Source organism: Mesoplodon densirostris, chromosome 13, assembly GCF_025265405.1.
Source record: "Mesoplodon densirostris isolate mMesDen1 chromosome 13, mMesDen1 primary haplotype, whole genome shotgun sequence".
Classification (NCBI taxonomy): domain Eukaryota; kingdom Metazoa; phylum Chordata; class Mammalia; order Artiodactyla; family Ziphiidae; genus Mesoplodon; species Mesoplodon densirostris.
In genome coordinates this window covers 57,428,924-57,444,562 of record NC_082673.1, presented here as the reverse complement: position 1 = coordinate 57,444,562, position 15,639 = coordinate 57,428,924, and the positions used below count along the sequence as shown (strand labels likewise).

The 15,639-nt window shown below is 34.2% G+C and overlaps 1 protein-coding gene across 10 annotated transcripts in view; it reads right to left on the bottom strand.

Annotated features, from left to right (window-relative positions):
• The window catches only part of VPS13B (vacuolar protein sorting 13 homolog B), a 791,444-nt gene that overhangs the window by 206,012 nt on the left and 569,793 nt on the right, over positions 1-15,639 (bottom strand). For all 10 annotated transcript variants that reach the window (XM_060116054.1, XM_060116052.1, XM_060116058.1 and 7 more), the window contains one exon: positions 12,005-12,142. In XM_060116054.1, coding sequence (XP_059972037.1) covers positions 12,005-12,142 — 138 coding nt within the window. The remainder of the gene's footprint in view (positions 1-12,004; positions 12,143-15,639) is intronic.

The window sequence follows — 15,639 nt, the reverse complement described above, 5'->3', positions numbered from 1 at the left end:
AGAAATAGACTCACAGACCTAGAAAACAAACTTATGGTTATCAAAGGGGAAAGTAGTGGGGGGATAAATTGGGAATATGGATTAACTGATACACACTACTATAAATAAAATAGATAAACAATGAGGACCTACTGTATAGCACAGGGAACTATTGATATATTCAGTATCTTGTAATAACATATAATGGAAAAGAATCTGAAAAAAGAATATATTAAAAAATATATATAACTGAATCACTTTGCTGTATATATGAAACACTGAATATCAACTATACCTCAATAAAAATAAATAAATAAATAAATTGCAAGAAATGAAAAAAGAGAGGAGGAAACCTAGTGATGAAAAGAAATTTGAAAGACATAACCAATAGCCATGCATAGACCTTATCTGGCTCCAGGTTTAAAAAAAAAAAACACAAACAAAAACCATACATGCACACAAACACCGACACGCACTACGATATTCATGAGATAATTAGAAATTTGATGATACTGAAGAGTTATTCTCTTTAGGTTTGATAAGCATCGCAGTTATGTTTTTAAAGGTTCTTATCTTTATAGATACAAACAGAAATATTACAGGTGATATAATATGATCATGGGATTTGCTTCAAAATAACACAGAAGGTGAGGAAGTAGATAGGGGTATATAAGAAACAATATATTGGCCATAAGTTGACAATTGTTTAAGCAGGAGGTTCTATATACTATTCAGTCTACTTTCATATATATTTTAAATTTTCATAATAAAAAGTTTTAAAAAGGCATAGAGATGAGAATGACTATAGCATATGAAGAAATCGTATTGGAGGATGATTTCAAACCATTGAAATCATCTCTCTTCTCTCTCTTTTCTCTTCAACTTCAACAGATGACTTTGCTCCTAGCTTCAAGGAGAAAGTTAAAGCCATTAAACTTCCTTCAATTTCCTGCTACCAAACTGGAAAACTACCTGCATATGCCATTTTCCTTTCCTTCCTTAATTTGTTAGGTAACACCAGTTCTTTCACATGTATATTGGATTCTTCTCCTTCATTCTTTCTAAGGAACCCACCTTTATCTTTTTTTTTTAGTTTATCCAATTCTTCTCTCCACTGGATTCTTCTGGGTGATATTTAAACATGAGAAAATTCAAGACTCTTTCATCATAAAAATAAAACCCAAAACCATGATACAAAATGCCCCTTCATTTATAAAAACTATAAATGGAGTATAACCTTTAAAAATTGTGAATCACCATATTGTACACCTGTAACTTATGTAATGTTGTACATTCAACTACACTTCAATTTTGGGGGGATATATTTATTTATTTATTTTTGGCTGTGTTGGGTCTTCGTTGTTGTGCGCGGGCTTTCTCTAGTTGTGGTGAGCGGGGGCTACTCTTTGCTGCAGTGCATGGGCTTCTCATTGCGGTGGCTTCTCTTTTTGCGGAGCATGGGCTCTAGGCGCATGGGCTTCAGCAGGTGCAGTGCATGGGCTCGGTAGTTGTGGCTTGCAGGCTCTAGAGCACAGGCTCAGTAGTTGGTGGCACATGGGCTTAGTTGCTCTGTGGGATGTGGGATATTCCTGGACCAGGGCTAGAATCTATGTCCTCTGCATTGGCAGGTGGATTCTTAACCACTGTGCCACCAGGGAAGTCCCATTTGGACAATTTTTTAAAAAGGAAAAACCAAGACGAAACAAAATGCCCCTTCATATTCTATCCTTATTCTTCTTCTTCACAACCAAACTTCTTGGAAAAGTTATACTCTCTGCTTCCACTCCTCAATGCATTCTAGACTAGGGTCCATCCAAGTTAATCCAATGGGGTGAAGGGATAATATTTGTAGTCACAATGTCTATAAATCCATTAGCTATTTTCAATTTCTCATCTTTCTGTATCTTGTATCACTACTTGACATTGTCTAGTACTTCTACACTCTTTTCCCTTGGCTTCTTTGATAAAACACTCTCCAAATTTTCCTCTTAGCCCTCAGTTTCCTGTCAAGGCTCCTCCTTTTCCTCTTAGACAGTGAATACTGATTGGACTTCTTCAATATGAAGTCTTAGGCTCTTTTCTCTACTTCCTCTCTACTTTTTCCCTGAGTATTTTCATCCAGGCCTGTGGCTTGAATTAGCATCTATATCCCCCAAACTCCAAAACATCCAATCCTTTATCACTAGTCTTAGTCTTTCTTGTGATCTCCAGATATGTAAGTACAATTACCAGAAACTCAGCATATCCAAGGCAAAACTCATGATCTCCCCCTACTCTCATACACATAACAAACAAACAAAATATAGCTCTTTTCAAGCATTTTCTATATCAGTAAATAGGATTACCACCAGCTTGGGATGCCATACCAAAATACCACAAACTGCAATATTTAAACAACAGAAATTTATTTTCTCACAGTTTAGAGCTGGAATTCTGAGATCGGGGAATGAGCTGAGGTTGGTTTCTGCTGAAGACTGTCTTCCTGTATTGCATGGCTGCTTTATCACTGTGTCCTCACATGGCAAAGAGAGAGAGAGAGAAAGACAGCAAGCTCTCTGGTGCACTAATCCCACCATGAGGGTCCGATCCTCATGACCTCATCTAAATGTAATTATCTCCCAAAGGCCCCATCACAGTGGGGACTAGAGCTTCAACATACGAATTTTGTGGGGACACAATTCAGTCCACAGCACCATATTCATTCAGTTAGATCAGCTAGGAACCCATAAGTCATGCTTAATCTCTCTTACCCTCCATCCCCTCTATTCCATTACCAGTCTATGGATTTTCCCTCCCTAATATCTACCAAATCTTTCACTTTTCTCCATGTCTATTACCATTCCTTGATCCAACTTACCATTATCTCTCACTAGTACTACTGCAATACTCTCCTAATTGGTTGCCTGCCCCTATTCTAGCTCTGCTTATCTATTCTCCATTGTGCAACTAGAATCATCTTTTCAAAATGCAAATATAACCATATCAATAAACACACATACCTCCTCCCTCCCCCATCACATACATGTCCAGCTTAAAGTTCTTCAATGGTTTCCCAGTGCTCTAAAGATAAAACCACCCAAATCCTTTATTATGGTCAATAAGGCCTGGCCTCTGTCTCTCTCTACAGCCTCATTTCCTCCTACTGTTCCCTCCCTCTGCCCTTCTATCATTTCCTTCAGTGTGCCATGATTCCCTTCCCCACAGGGTCTTCTGCATACATACTGTCAGAAAGATGCCCTCTCCTCCATGTCTTTGGTTAACTCCTTTTCATTCAAGTGTCTGAACTCAGCTCAGAGAAGCTTCCCTAAATCTCCACTCTTTTATAAATCCATAGAAGTTCATGATACTTATATTAGGTTGTAATTATATATTATTCAGTGTGACTACTTGGTAATCAAAGCCTGTCTTTTCTACTACATGGTGTGCATTTCTTGAGAGAAGCGATTGTGTATCTTTTGCTTACCACTGTATTTCCAATATTTAGAACAACACTTGAAATATAATTGCTCATAAATGCTTGTTGTGAAAAATAAATGAAGAGTTCCACTGGGGATTACAGCCATCATTTTAGAATTTGGAGGAATCTTAGGACAACTCTCTTATGTTACAGAAGAAAATACTGAGGTTCAAAGAAGTAAAACAATCTCAGAATTACCTTCTTAGTGACAGTAAGCCTGGATTGTTCAGATGACACCAGATTACAGAGTCTTGAGCTTTGAGAAGAGTTATGATTTGATTAACTGAGGGAGGTGGGTGGTCAAGATTCATATGAGTTTGCAGAGCAGGCTAATCTAGCAAGAGCAGAGGGGAGAAAATTATTGAGTAAAAGGAGAATCTGAAATTAGGGCTGCCAGTAAACAGAATGAAGAAGTAGTGAGGGCCCAGGCCCACTAGGGAGGTAGCAGGCATAGTGGAGGACCATTTCAAAGGAAAAACTAAAAAGACTTGGAATAAAAAAAAAAGATGAATTGAAGGTGACAGTAAAATTGTGAGAAGACACGGGTGGAAGAATGTTGCTATCACTAGCAAATGTAAAGAAATTTGAAGACCATACTAAGAGAAGGAGTGAAAAAGAAGAGGAAAGAAAAATGATTTGACTTAATGTGAACATGTTAAATTTTAAATAACTAAACACATTTCATAGGCAGATGAAGAAATAGTCCTGGAGTTGCATAATAAATCAAAACTAGAACTAGGCATTTGGAAATTGTAGGCATAAAAGAGATAGCTGACATTATTGTCTATACAAAGAATAGAAGGCTCAAGACAAAATTCAACATCCATTCATTATGAAAACTCTCATCAAAGTGGGTACAGAGGGAACACATCTCAACATAATAAATGCCATTTATGACAAACCCACAGTCAACATAATACTCAATGGTGGAAAATTGAAAGACTTCTTGCTAAATTCTGGAACAAGACAAGGATACCCACTCTCTCTGCTTCTATTTAACATAGTATTGGAAGTCCTAGCCACAGCAATAAGAAAAGAAAAAAAAAAGAGGTATCCAAATTGGAAGGGAGGAGGTAAAACTGTCACTACTTGCAGATGACATGGTGCTCTATACAGAGAACCTTAAAGTCTCCACCCAAAAACTATTATAACTAATAAATGAATTCAGCAAGGTTGCAGAATACAAGATTAACATACAAAAATCTGTTCCATTTCTATACACTAGTAATGAAGTATCAGAAAGAGAAAGTAAAAAAAAAATCTATTTAAAACTGCATCCAAAAAAAAAAAAAAAAACCCTAGGAATAAGCTTAACCAAGGAGGTGAAAGACCTATACACTGAAAACTATAAAACACTGATTAAGGAAACTGAAGATGATTCAGTGAAATGGAAAGATATCCCGTGCTCTTGGATTGGAAGAATTAATATTGTTAAAATGGCCATACTACCCAAAGGAATCTACAGACTTACTGCAATCCCTAACAAATCACCCATGACATTTCTTCACAGAACTAGAATAAATAATCCTAAAATTTACATGGAACCACAAAAGACCCAGAATTGCCAAAACAATTCTGAGAAAAAAGAACAGAGCTGGAGGTATAACCCTTCCAGACTTCAGACTATACTACAAATCTACAGTAATCAAAACAGCATGGTATTGGCACAAAAACAGACACAAAATCAATGGAATTGAATAGAGAGCCCAGAAATAAACCCATAAATCTACAGTCAATTAATTTATGACAAAGGAGGCAAGAATATACAATGGAGAAAAGACAGTCTCATCAACAAGCAGTGCTGGGAAAGGTGGACAGCTTCATGTAAAACAATGAAATTAGAACATTCCCTCACACCATATACAAAAATAAACTCAAAATGGTTTAAAGACCTGAATGTAAGACATGACACCATAAAACTCCTAGAAAAGAACATAGGTGAAACATTTTCTGACATAAATTGTAGCAATAATTTCTTAGATCAGTCTCCCAAGGCAAAAGAAATAAAAGCAAAAATAAAGAAATGGGATCTAATCAAACTTGAAAGCTTTTTCACAGCAAAGGAATCATCAACAAAATGAAAAGACAACCTACAGAATGGAAGAAAATATTTGCAAATGATGCAACTGACAAGGGGTTAATATCTAAAATATACAAACAACTCATACAACTCAATATCAAGTTGTTGTACTCAACAACTCATACAACCCAATAAAAAAATGGGCAAAAGACCTGAATAGGCATTTTTCCAAAGAAGACATACAGATGGCTAACAGGCACATGAAAAGATACTCAACATCACTAATTATTAGACAAATGCAATCAAAATCACAGTGAGGTATCACATCACACTGGTCAGACTGGCTACCATCAAAAAGGCTATATATGACAAATGCTGGAGAGGATGTGGAGAAAAGGGAACCCTCATACATGGTTGATGGGAATGTAAATTGGTGCAGCCACTATGGAAAACAGTACGGAAGTTCCTCAAAAAACTAAAAATAGAACTATCATATGATCCAGCAATTCTACTCTTGGGTATAAATCCAGAAAAAATGAAAACTCTAATTCAAAAAGATACATGCACCTCAATGTTCATAGCAGCACTATTTACAGTAGCCAAGACATGGAAGCAACCCAAGTGCTCATCAACAGATGATTGGCTTAAGATGATGTGGTATATATATACAGTGGAATACTATTCAGCCATAAAAAAGAATGAAATATTGCCATTTGCAGCAACGTGGATAGACCTAGACAATAATATGCTTAGTGAAATAAGTCAGACAGAGAAAGACAAATACTGAATGATATCACTTGCATGTGGAATCTAAAAAAATAATACAAATGAATGTATATACAAAACAGAAACAGACTCACAGACATAGAAAACAAACTTATAGCTACCAAAGGGGAGAGAGAGAGGGCGAGGGACAAATTAGGAGTATGGGACTAACAGATACAAACTACTATACATAAAATAGATAAGCAACAAGGATTTAGTGTATAGCACAGGGAAATATACCCAATATCTTGTAATAACCTAAAATGGAATACAATCTGCAAGAAAACTGAATCACTATGCTGCTCACCTGAAATTAACACAATATTGTAAATCAACTCTACTTCAATTTTTAAAAATTAAATAATAAAATAAAATTATTGGTCCACTCTCTATTTGACATCCTGACTTCAAGTTTACTGTTCTATTTTGATAAATCATGGGGAAAATAAAATATGATAATGCAATGCTGACACTGCAAATTGGAACCCATAAAGCTCAGGAAATGCAAAAGTCAAGGTTCTCACAGTTTTATTAACTAGTTTACATTTCTTAAGTGTAGAAGATAGCCTGCTAGTATGGCTGTAAAACTGAATTAAGATAGAGATAGGACTCCAGTCATTAGGGTATGGACCTTGGCCCTATTTCTGGAAAGAGAAAAGAGGCAAAGGGTTAACTATCGGGGTTACATTAAGAGGAATAAATTAATTAAAGTTAGCTTTTAGGATGCTTCCTTTCACCTTGAATCTTCTTGTATTTAAAAATCATATTATTTATTCTTCATTTTCTACTCCAGAAAATGTCAGGGGGCTATTTGTGTCTTTTTCAGGTATCTTAATTCCCCTGAATCAGTCATCTTCTACATATGTCTGGATGACATATGTCATGAGTAATGAATTCAGTAATAACAGAACATAAAAGCAGATTTCATCAAGAAAAGTAAAAATGTTTCAAAAATACACAAAATTGGGGGTAAACAACTTAAAGTTTCTACTTTATATTCATATAAACAAACCTATTTGAATAGTGTGCTACTGTATCTGAGAAGTTTTTAAAGTAATATTTCACATTATTTAAGTATATGTTTTTATTCAAATCAAAGAGGCTTGTGGAAATGGGATATTCTAGGATGTTTAGGATTTTTTTAAAAGAAAAAATTACAGTCATTGCAACCTACAAAAAACTTAGTTAATTCACAAAATGTAAGAAGAAAACTATACTCAAAATGGGTTACAATCAGATAAAAGTCAAATAAAATTTTAAAACAAAAATTAAATAAAACCAATCCAAAACTAGAATGAAATCAGAAAAACTGAAAACTACACAGGTAAATTACTGAACAGGTTAAAGCAGAAGAGACTAAATAAGTGATTTTATTAAGAGAAAAACTATCAGTGGCTAGGTGTTTCAACTAGAGACACCAGGTATACTAAAATAAAAGAAATAGGAAATTACAGTCATAACTTTGTGTTTGATATAATTAAAATTATACGAAGATTGTGGTATGCTAATTAATTTACAATAAAACATAAATGATGTGGGAATGTTCTCCTAATTTGGCATATTTTTTCTTTGTTGTCCTTTAAATGTCATTTCATGGCTACAGTGACGGTGTTCAAAAATACGTCTGCAAAGAAACAATGAAAAAAATACCAGGGAGCTCAAATATTTTTGTAAATGACCCTGAGTTAATTAGAAAAATCTGCACCCTTCCCAGTTCTTCTTCTCATGTGTCAGCTCTCATTAAATTAAAAAAAAAATCATTTCCAAGTTAAGAAATCCTATAGTTAACAAAACTGGGATCAAGTGGGCACATTCCTAAGTTTCTGTATGATGTCATACTAAGCAGTTCACAGCTGAATTTGAATTTGCAAGAAGTATGAATTAGTTTTCAATAGAAGACATATCTGATCTAATGGTAATTTTTTTCTCTATCGGCTAACTGTGCTGGGAACAGGTGGCCCTGCTTTCAATTATGGCGGGCTAGCATGCCAGTGTGAGGCCTGGATTAGTTCACCTTCTCACGGGGAATTTTCCTCGGTTGGGAATGGATTTATTATGGCTTCACACATGGAATAGAGCTCATGTCAGCTGAGGGCAGTGACACATCATATGATTCAAATTAACCTGCTGTGGACTGTTCTGTGGGGCTTAGATTGTGTATTAAAATGACGACATTTAAAAAACAGCTTGAAAGAAACCAGGATTGCTGCACTGCAATGGTTCCAATTTGTTCCAACTAATCTATCACCTGCTGGAGATACTGTTCTGCTGGGTTTCTGGTAGCTGCTGTTTTCCAGGTTTCTCCAAGCCACTGACCTTGCTAATGGGTAGTACAGTTGTTGCCTCTGAAGGAAGGAGGTCGGGGTTGGGAGAGCTTTGAAGGGGTTTTTGATGTAGAAGGTGGGACCTACCATTTGCTCTAAGGTACTATTAAGTGAACAGAGGAAATCAGGGAATACTCAAGAACACTGAAGTATTTTTTCCAAAAACAGATGCTAAAGAGCAGCATATGCATCACCTTGTTTAGATAAAATAATCCCTGGAAAAAACATCCGACAGGCTGAATTCAAAAGCTGTTAAGTTTGCACCTTTATGAAGAAAATTTAAGGTTGGGTAGTTATAATCAGTATTTCCTCTACTCTTCAGCATCATAACTTTTATTGTTACTGAAACCTTAATTCAAGAGCAAGAAAAGAAGAAATGAAAATATACTATTTTAGAGATGTAGCATTGTAGCATAAAGCATTCTTTGGGAATGATACTTAAAATAAGATGTGCATATAGATTAAACAATAAAACAAACAATCTTTTGGTATCAAAAGATTCTTAACGATAATACCACATAAAACTTAGAAGCATTATTTTCAATATTAAAAAAAAGGCCTTTTTATTTTTTAAGAGAGGAGAATAGTATTGGGGAATATTATAAAGCTGAAGTTTGTTCCCCCAGTCTTAGCATAAATAATATTGCTCTTAATATACTATTACGTAAAATCTGGAAAAAAATATTTTTCTTGAGTTGCCAAAAATCTATAAAATAATACATTCCTACAGCAAGAAATGCTTTATTATGTCCTGTTATTCCTATTGATCTCTCAGTTAATATAGTGTAGCTGTATAGTGAGAGAATACAACTATGTTATGTAATAACATCTACTTACATACTTTATATGACAAATTGTTTAAGGAATTTTTTGTCTAAGATAGTAAATTCTGGAGTAGTTCAAGGCTGTTAGGTTAATGTTCTAGTGGAATCCCACAGAACTGACACATCATTCAAAGTAATCTTCCCTCAAATAATTTATGAAAGAAAAGTGCTCTTGGTTAAAATGTTTTAAGACTTTGAAGAACTTAAACCATTCACTGGACATTGTATTTGATTTTTCATAATAAAAGTACCATTTAAAAAACCATTCATCATTGTTTGTATCATCCCCCTCTCCTGTGCCACAAAATATCTGCAGTTTGAGTCTCAGTAATTGTTATTGATGGTATTAAGAAAATCATATATATATATATATATATATATTTTATTAATATATGAGTCAAATAAAATCTTGGTACAAAATGTGTTATCCCCAGATCAACAGTATCCATTTCACCTGGGAGCTTGTTAGAAATGTAGAATTTCATCCCTATTAAGTCACATTTTCATTTAACCAGCTCCCCAGAGATGCTCAAATGCACACTCCAGTCTGAGAAGCATGGCTGTAAAATAACTATTTCAAGTCATTAATTTAAAAGTTTGAATCTCTAGATATATTATCACTATTATTGAATGGGCATAAAATTAGAAATGGCATATATGTAGTTTCCTGTTTTAAGAAGTATAAGAAATACAAAAGTACAACTGTTGTAAAAATCGCACTTCTGCTACATAGTCACATTGAATGACAGAATGATAAACATATAATTTTTCATTTGTTCATTGACATTTCTCTTAAAGTTCAATTTATTTGGTAGCCATGAAAATATGGTACACAATTTACCACTGACTTGAAGATCCCATCCCTTTTACAAACAAATCAATCAAATGTAAACTAGAAGGGAACTTTCTAGCCAAAAGGTGAAAGACTGTGCCTGAAAGCAAAAGAAATCTGACACTAAAAGAGAGAAAAAAGAAGTAAATGCACGTTTCCCTGTCACTTGTCCATGAACTACCCTTACGTTCTTACCCTATTTCATTCATTCTAGCATGTTCAATCTTTTGCCCTGCAACTGATGCAGTAAGAAAGCACTGTATCATAGCTTAAATAGCAGATATTTGTTCTTTTCCTTAGTGGTATGCAAAATGTTTTTTCCTACAATTGATGGTTGCTTGAATTCAATGAAATATGGTACTTCACACTCACTAACCAAGCATGAGGACTCACACTCCTCTCAATCATTCAGCTCACCCCAACGGATTCTTCCAACTTTAATGACTCCCTTAGCCTTATCATCAGCTTCTTTACTTCCTTTGAGTCTTTAAAACCACAGCTAGATACTAATGATCAGAACTAGTTCTTCATATTCCTCCTACACCTTTTAAATTCCAGCACTGGAGGAACATGCTTAAGAAGAACTAAGCCAGAGTGAAAGGGCCAACTGAGGTGGTTTCAGGCTCTTTCTATTCCAGACGTGATGATGGGCCACCTTCTCTATCTGTAGTCATAGATCGTAAGTGCACCAGCATGCACACAAACTGAATCAGGTCCACAGAGGGATAGTTTTCAATCATCAAAATTCATGCCGTGCAGAGTACTGCTAGAGATCTTAAGACAGTGTAACACCATTGTTTTAAATTCGTAATGAAGAAACTAGTATTCTTTTAATGACTAACAGGTTCTGCAGCACTGTAAATATAAGATAACAAAAGGGAAACTGAAGGTAGGAATTACTGTTAAATAAATAGCTAAGATCTCACGGAGGTAAGGGAAGAGTAACAAAGAAAAGAGAAGGAGGAACATGAGAAGGAAGAAGAAATAGAGCAGGAAAAAGAAAGAGGAGGAGGAGGAGATGGAGAAGAAAGAAAAAAACCTTTAGTTATGCTAAAATTAGTGCAGTATAAAAGTGATCTAGGTCTTTGGAGTCATAAAGACCGGAGTTTGAATGGCTCCTCTACTACCATGATCTTGGGCAATTTACTTCATTTTTCTAAGTCTTAGCTTCCTTATTCATAAAATAGGGATAATTATAGGGCCTACTTCTTGGGTTTATACAAGTATGTAAAGCACTTAGTACCTGAGACATAATAAGCACTCAATACCTTTTGATATCTATATCTACCTATTTAAAATTGAGTGTTAATATATCCCAAGCACTTTGCTAAGCATTTGAAATAAGTGTATTTATCTATCTAATCCAATCTACTTATGTATATTATCTTACGTATGTATGTCACGTATCCTATCCACCTATCCATCCATCCACCCACCAACCCATCTATCCACCCATCATCTATTTTATTCTCTTCATTTACAGGTAAGGAAACTGAGGCACAGGAGATTAGATAACTGCCTAAGGTCCCACGATTAGTAGAAAAGGTAGAAATAAAATCTTGAGTCTTTGGCTTCCAGTCAATTATTTTTTAATTGATAACTACTTTTTGTTGGACTAAAGTTAATTTTTAATGTATATTAATATTTGCCTTTTGATCTCTAGAATGGGCAGCCTGAGAAGAGTACACTTCTGGAAGACAAATGAATTACTCATTTCTGGTAAGGAATGTCAAGATTGTTACAGACCCTATGTACACGTTAAAAGACTCATATGAAAAAAAGTTTAAATTACAACTTTCTTACCTGGTCCATTAAGAAAATCTTTAATTTGTAGCATTACAAGTGAAGGTGGAATACCACTTTTGCTGTCTATTTCTCCAGGTACTGTCTGCAACCAAACTGTGCAGTAATCAAGGGCTTCAGGCAAAGTCTTCCCAGGATCTGAAGAGGCAAAATTAAAATTTTAAATGTCAATTACAACACAAACATCAATTTTGGTGTAAGAGTTTCAGCTGATAAGCAAGAGAAAAAAATGGTTAAAATATTGTATGTAACCTTCATTAATGCATTTGTTTGTATACATACAGTGCACAAATACTTGTATGAAGAAAGAGACGCTCTCTCTCTTCAGGTAGAATGACGAAACCATGTTTTCCAGAACCAGGCCAAAGAGGAAAAGATATTTCAAATCTTAACTCATATCATCTTTGAGTGAAGGTAAAGTTTCTGTACTCTGAGCTGCTGACTGTTAACAATTGAATAGATTTTTTTTTTTTTAATGGGATGTTGGAAACAAGTTGAAGAAAAAAAGGGCAACCTTTTCAGCTTAAAAAGAGGCATATACATGTTCAAAGATGCAGTGGATTAGTACTACTTAGGGGTTATTTGATCTGTTTCAGAGTTTTACTGACATTACAATCACTTTTACTGCTAGGCTTTTGAAGTTAACTTCAGTAGCTTTCCCATAACCTTCTTAAATGATAAAATTGGTCAATCTTTTAATAGTTCCAATTATGACTAAAAGTTGACTTTTTTCAGTTTTGACTTTTTCTATTAAATACTGTGTATTTTAAATTTTTTTAAAGGTTAATATTGTATATATTTTTTAAGGTTTCATTCAGCTATTGGTGATGGCAAATGGAATTAGCTTTTTAATGCTTGGCAATCCACAGTTTTTATTGAAATAGCTCTTTAAATAAAAACAACTGCTGTGTCTTGGCATACAATACAGTAGGCTTTTAAAAATCTTCTAAATATTCACAGTTTTTCTTTAGTTTCAGGATTGTTTTACTCTCTGGGTTTTAATGGCCTCTGAATGTCAATTTTATAGGGATGTTCTTGCCATAGAGTCCATCTATTCCATTTTCAGTTGATTTGAAATGTGTTATTAAAGTGTTATTTATTTTAGTTTTTATTGATTGGATTGCTTTCAAGAATAGCATTTACATACTGTGTATTATATTCAACATATGGTTACATAGTATTACTGTCATATGTGAACCGGGCATATAAATTCTGCCTTGGAATTTGTATTTCTTGACCTTATCATGTGATCCTTATGAAATTTGGCACATATGAACCTTTATGTGATTTCCAAGAAAATACTGAAAGCAACTGATCGTGACGTTAGATCTATGTGGTAAAGATCAAACACTAAGGTAGTGCATTCTTCTCTTTTTATATGATCAGTGAATTTAAAGCAGTGAGAACATGTATAGTAGATCCATTACATAGTAACACCATACTATTCTGTCTTTCAAATATAATGGTCAAGTCTGGTGAAAGAATGGCAAAAAGTCTGTTGCTGGTAGGATCTATAATCAGTTTGTAGGTACTATGTAACCTGCCAGGACCTGAGGGTCTATTTCTAGGTTTCAGCTATGTAGCCATCATCAAGAAGAAGCCATTGTTATCAAATAAATAATACTGTGCCAGACCTATATGAGGAGACATAATTCTTCATTTTGAAGATGATACAATCTAGAGAGAGAACAATGATCTAATGGAGAAAACAGATATAAGTGATGTAGCTAAATAAATAATGAACAGACATGAATTAAACTGATATAGAAATATTAATATGATGTGTAAAAAAACTGGCAAGTAAAACAGGATGATAAGTAAAACAATTTATAAAAATTACATATTCAAACTTGTACGGCAGAAAAGGATATCATGAATATATAAAGAGTTCGTATAATCAATATAGATACTAATAGAAAAATGGGTTGAGGATAGAATAAGCACCTAGTTAATGAAGAAAATAAATAATGAGTAAAGAAAAACAGATGGCATAAAAACAGTTAAAAATATAAACATTAAGAGATAGTACACCTTAGCAATAATCAAAGGAAAAAATCTTTAAAAATAAGTAGAATTTTCTACCTATCAGGCCAAGACTAAAAAAATTGATAAAGCCTATGTCACACACACACACACACACACACACACACACACACACACACACACACACACAAATTCACTGTAGAACTGTTCATCATAGCAAAAAGTAGAAAACACCTTAGATGTCCATCAACAGATTGTTTAAATAAAAAATGATAATCCATACAATGTTTAAAAGAATCAAAAACATTTATATGTAATTGACATAGTAAGACAGCCATTTTATATTGTTAATAGTAAATAACAAAGCAGGTTGAGTATTTTTTCATTTATTGACCATTTAGGATTCTTCTAAAAATAAGTATTCATTTTTCTATTGGGCTCTTTTTCTTACTAATTTGTAGGAGCTCCTTATATACTACAGGTGTTAATGATTTGTTTGCAATGTGTAGCAAATGTTTTCTCTTGGTACGTTAGTTGCCTTTTAACTATATCCTGATGCTTTCTGCATGCATACTTTTTTCTTAATAGATGTGGTAAAAAATTATTAACATATCTTATGGATTTATCCCTAGGTTGATTATATATTTTCCTATAGTTTCTTGAAGCATTTTAAAAATTTTATTTTTGGGCTTCCCTGGTGGTGCAGTGGTTGAAATAAATAAAACTAAATATCTATCTATAGATAAATGGTAAAATAAATTATGACTACATTGTGAATACTGCATAGAATACTATGCTGCTGATAAAAAGAAGAGAGTGAATCTGATATAGAAAAGCTTTAAAGTGTCTTGTTAAGTGAATAAAACAAAGAAACAGATCACCAGATTTAGTAAATTCAAAAGTAAAAGGCATATCTGCATACATACATACATACATACACACATATCTATATATACTTTTTATTCTACTGGAAGACAATCATCTTTAGAATGATCCTAAGCACAAACTGATATATGGACCTATAATTTATTGGGAGCTGAAGAAAAATAGGACTACATACCAAACATTCACAAAAATTAAAATAAGAAAAACACACTTCAAAGGATATTTGATTCCTACCTTCATCAAGGTATAGACTGGGGGAGCAGCAAATTCTGATGATGTGAATGAGAGTTTTCCAAGTAGGGGAGATGGGTTTTATGCAGGTTGCAGTGTAAAGCTAAAGGGCCTTGCCATCTGGCACCCAGCACAGGAGTCTGAACTGGGGCAATTAAAGAGGAATGGGACTTAATAGAGTCAGAATAAACAATCTGGCAATAGTAGGAAGCAGAATAGGAATTACAAATTTAAAAAAAATGTAAAAGTCTAGGAAAGGTATCCAAGGAAGTAAAAATTTTAATGACTATTTCCCAACAAAGTTTTACTGGTCTAATGATATTATTGGTTTAATATTATTACACCCCTGGTTTAAAAAGTACAGCTGCATTTAGAGGGCTGCTAGAAGAAGAGAATAACTGAAATCAAGAACATTGAGGATAATACAGGTTCATGGTTGATGAATACTGAATGTATGACAGGGCTGATGGCTACTCTCCTAGTTTTGGCTAAAATCTCTACTCTGGATATGCCTGTAGTCACTGTGGTGAGGTGAA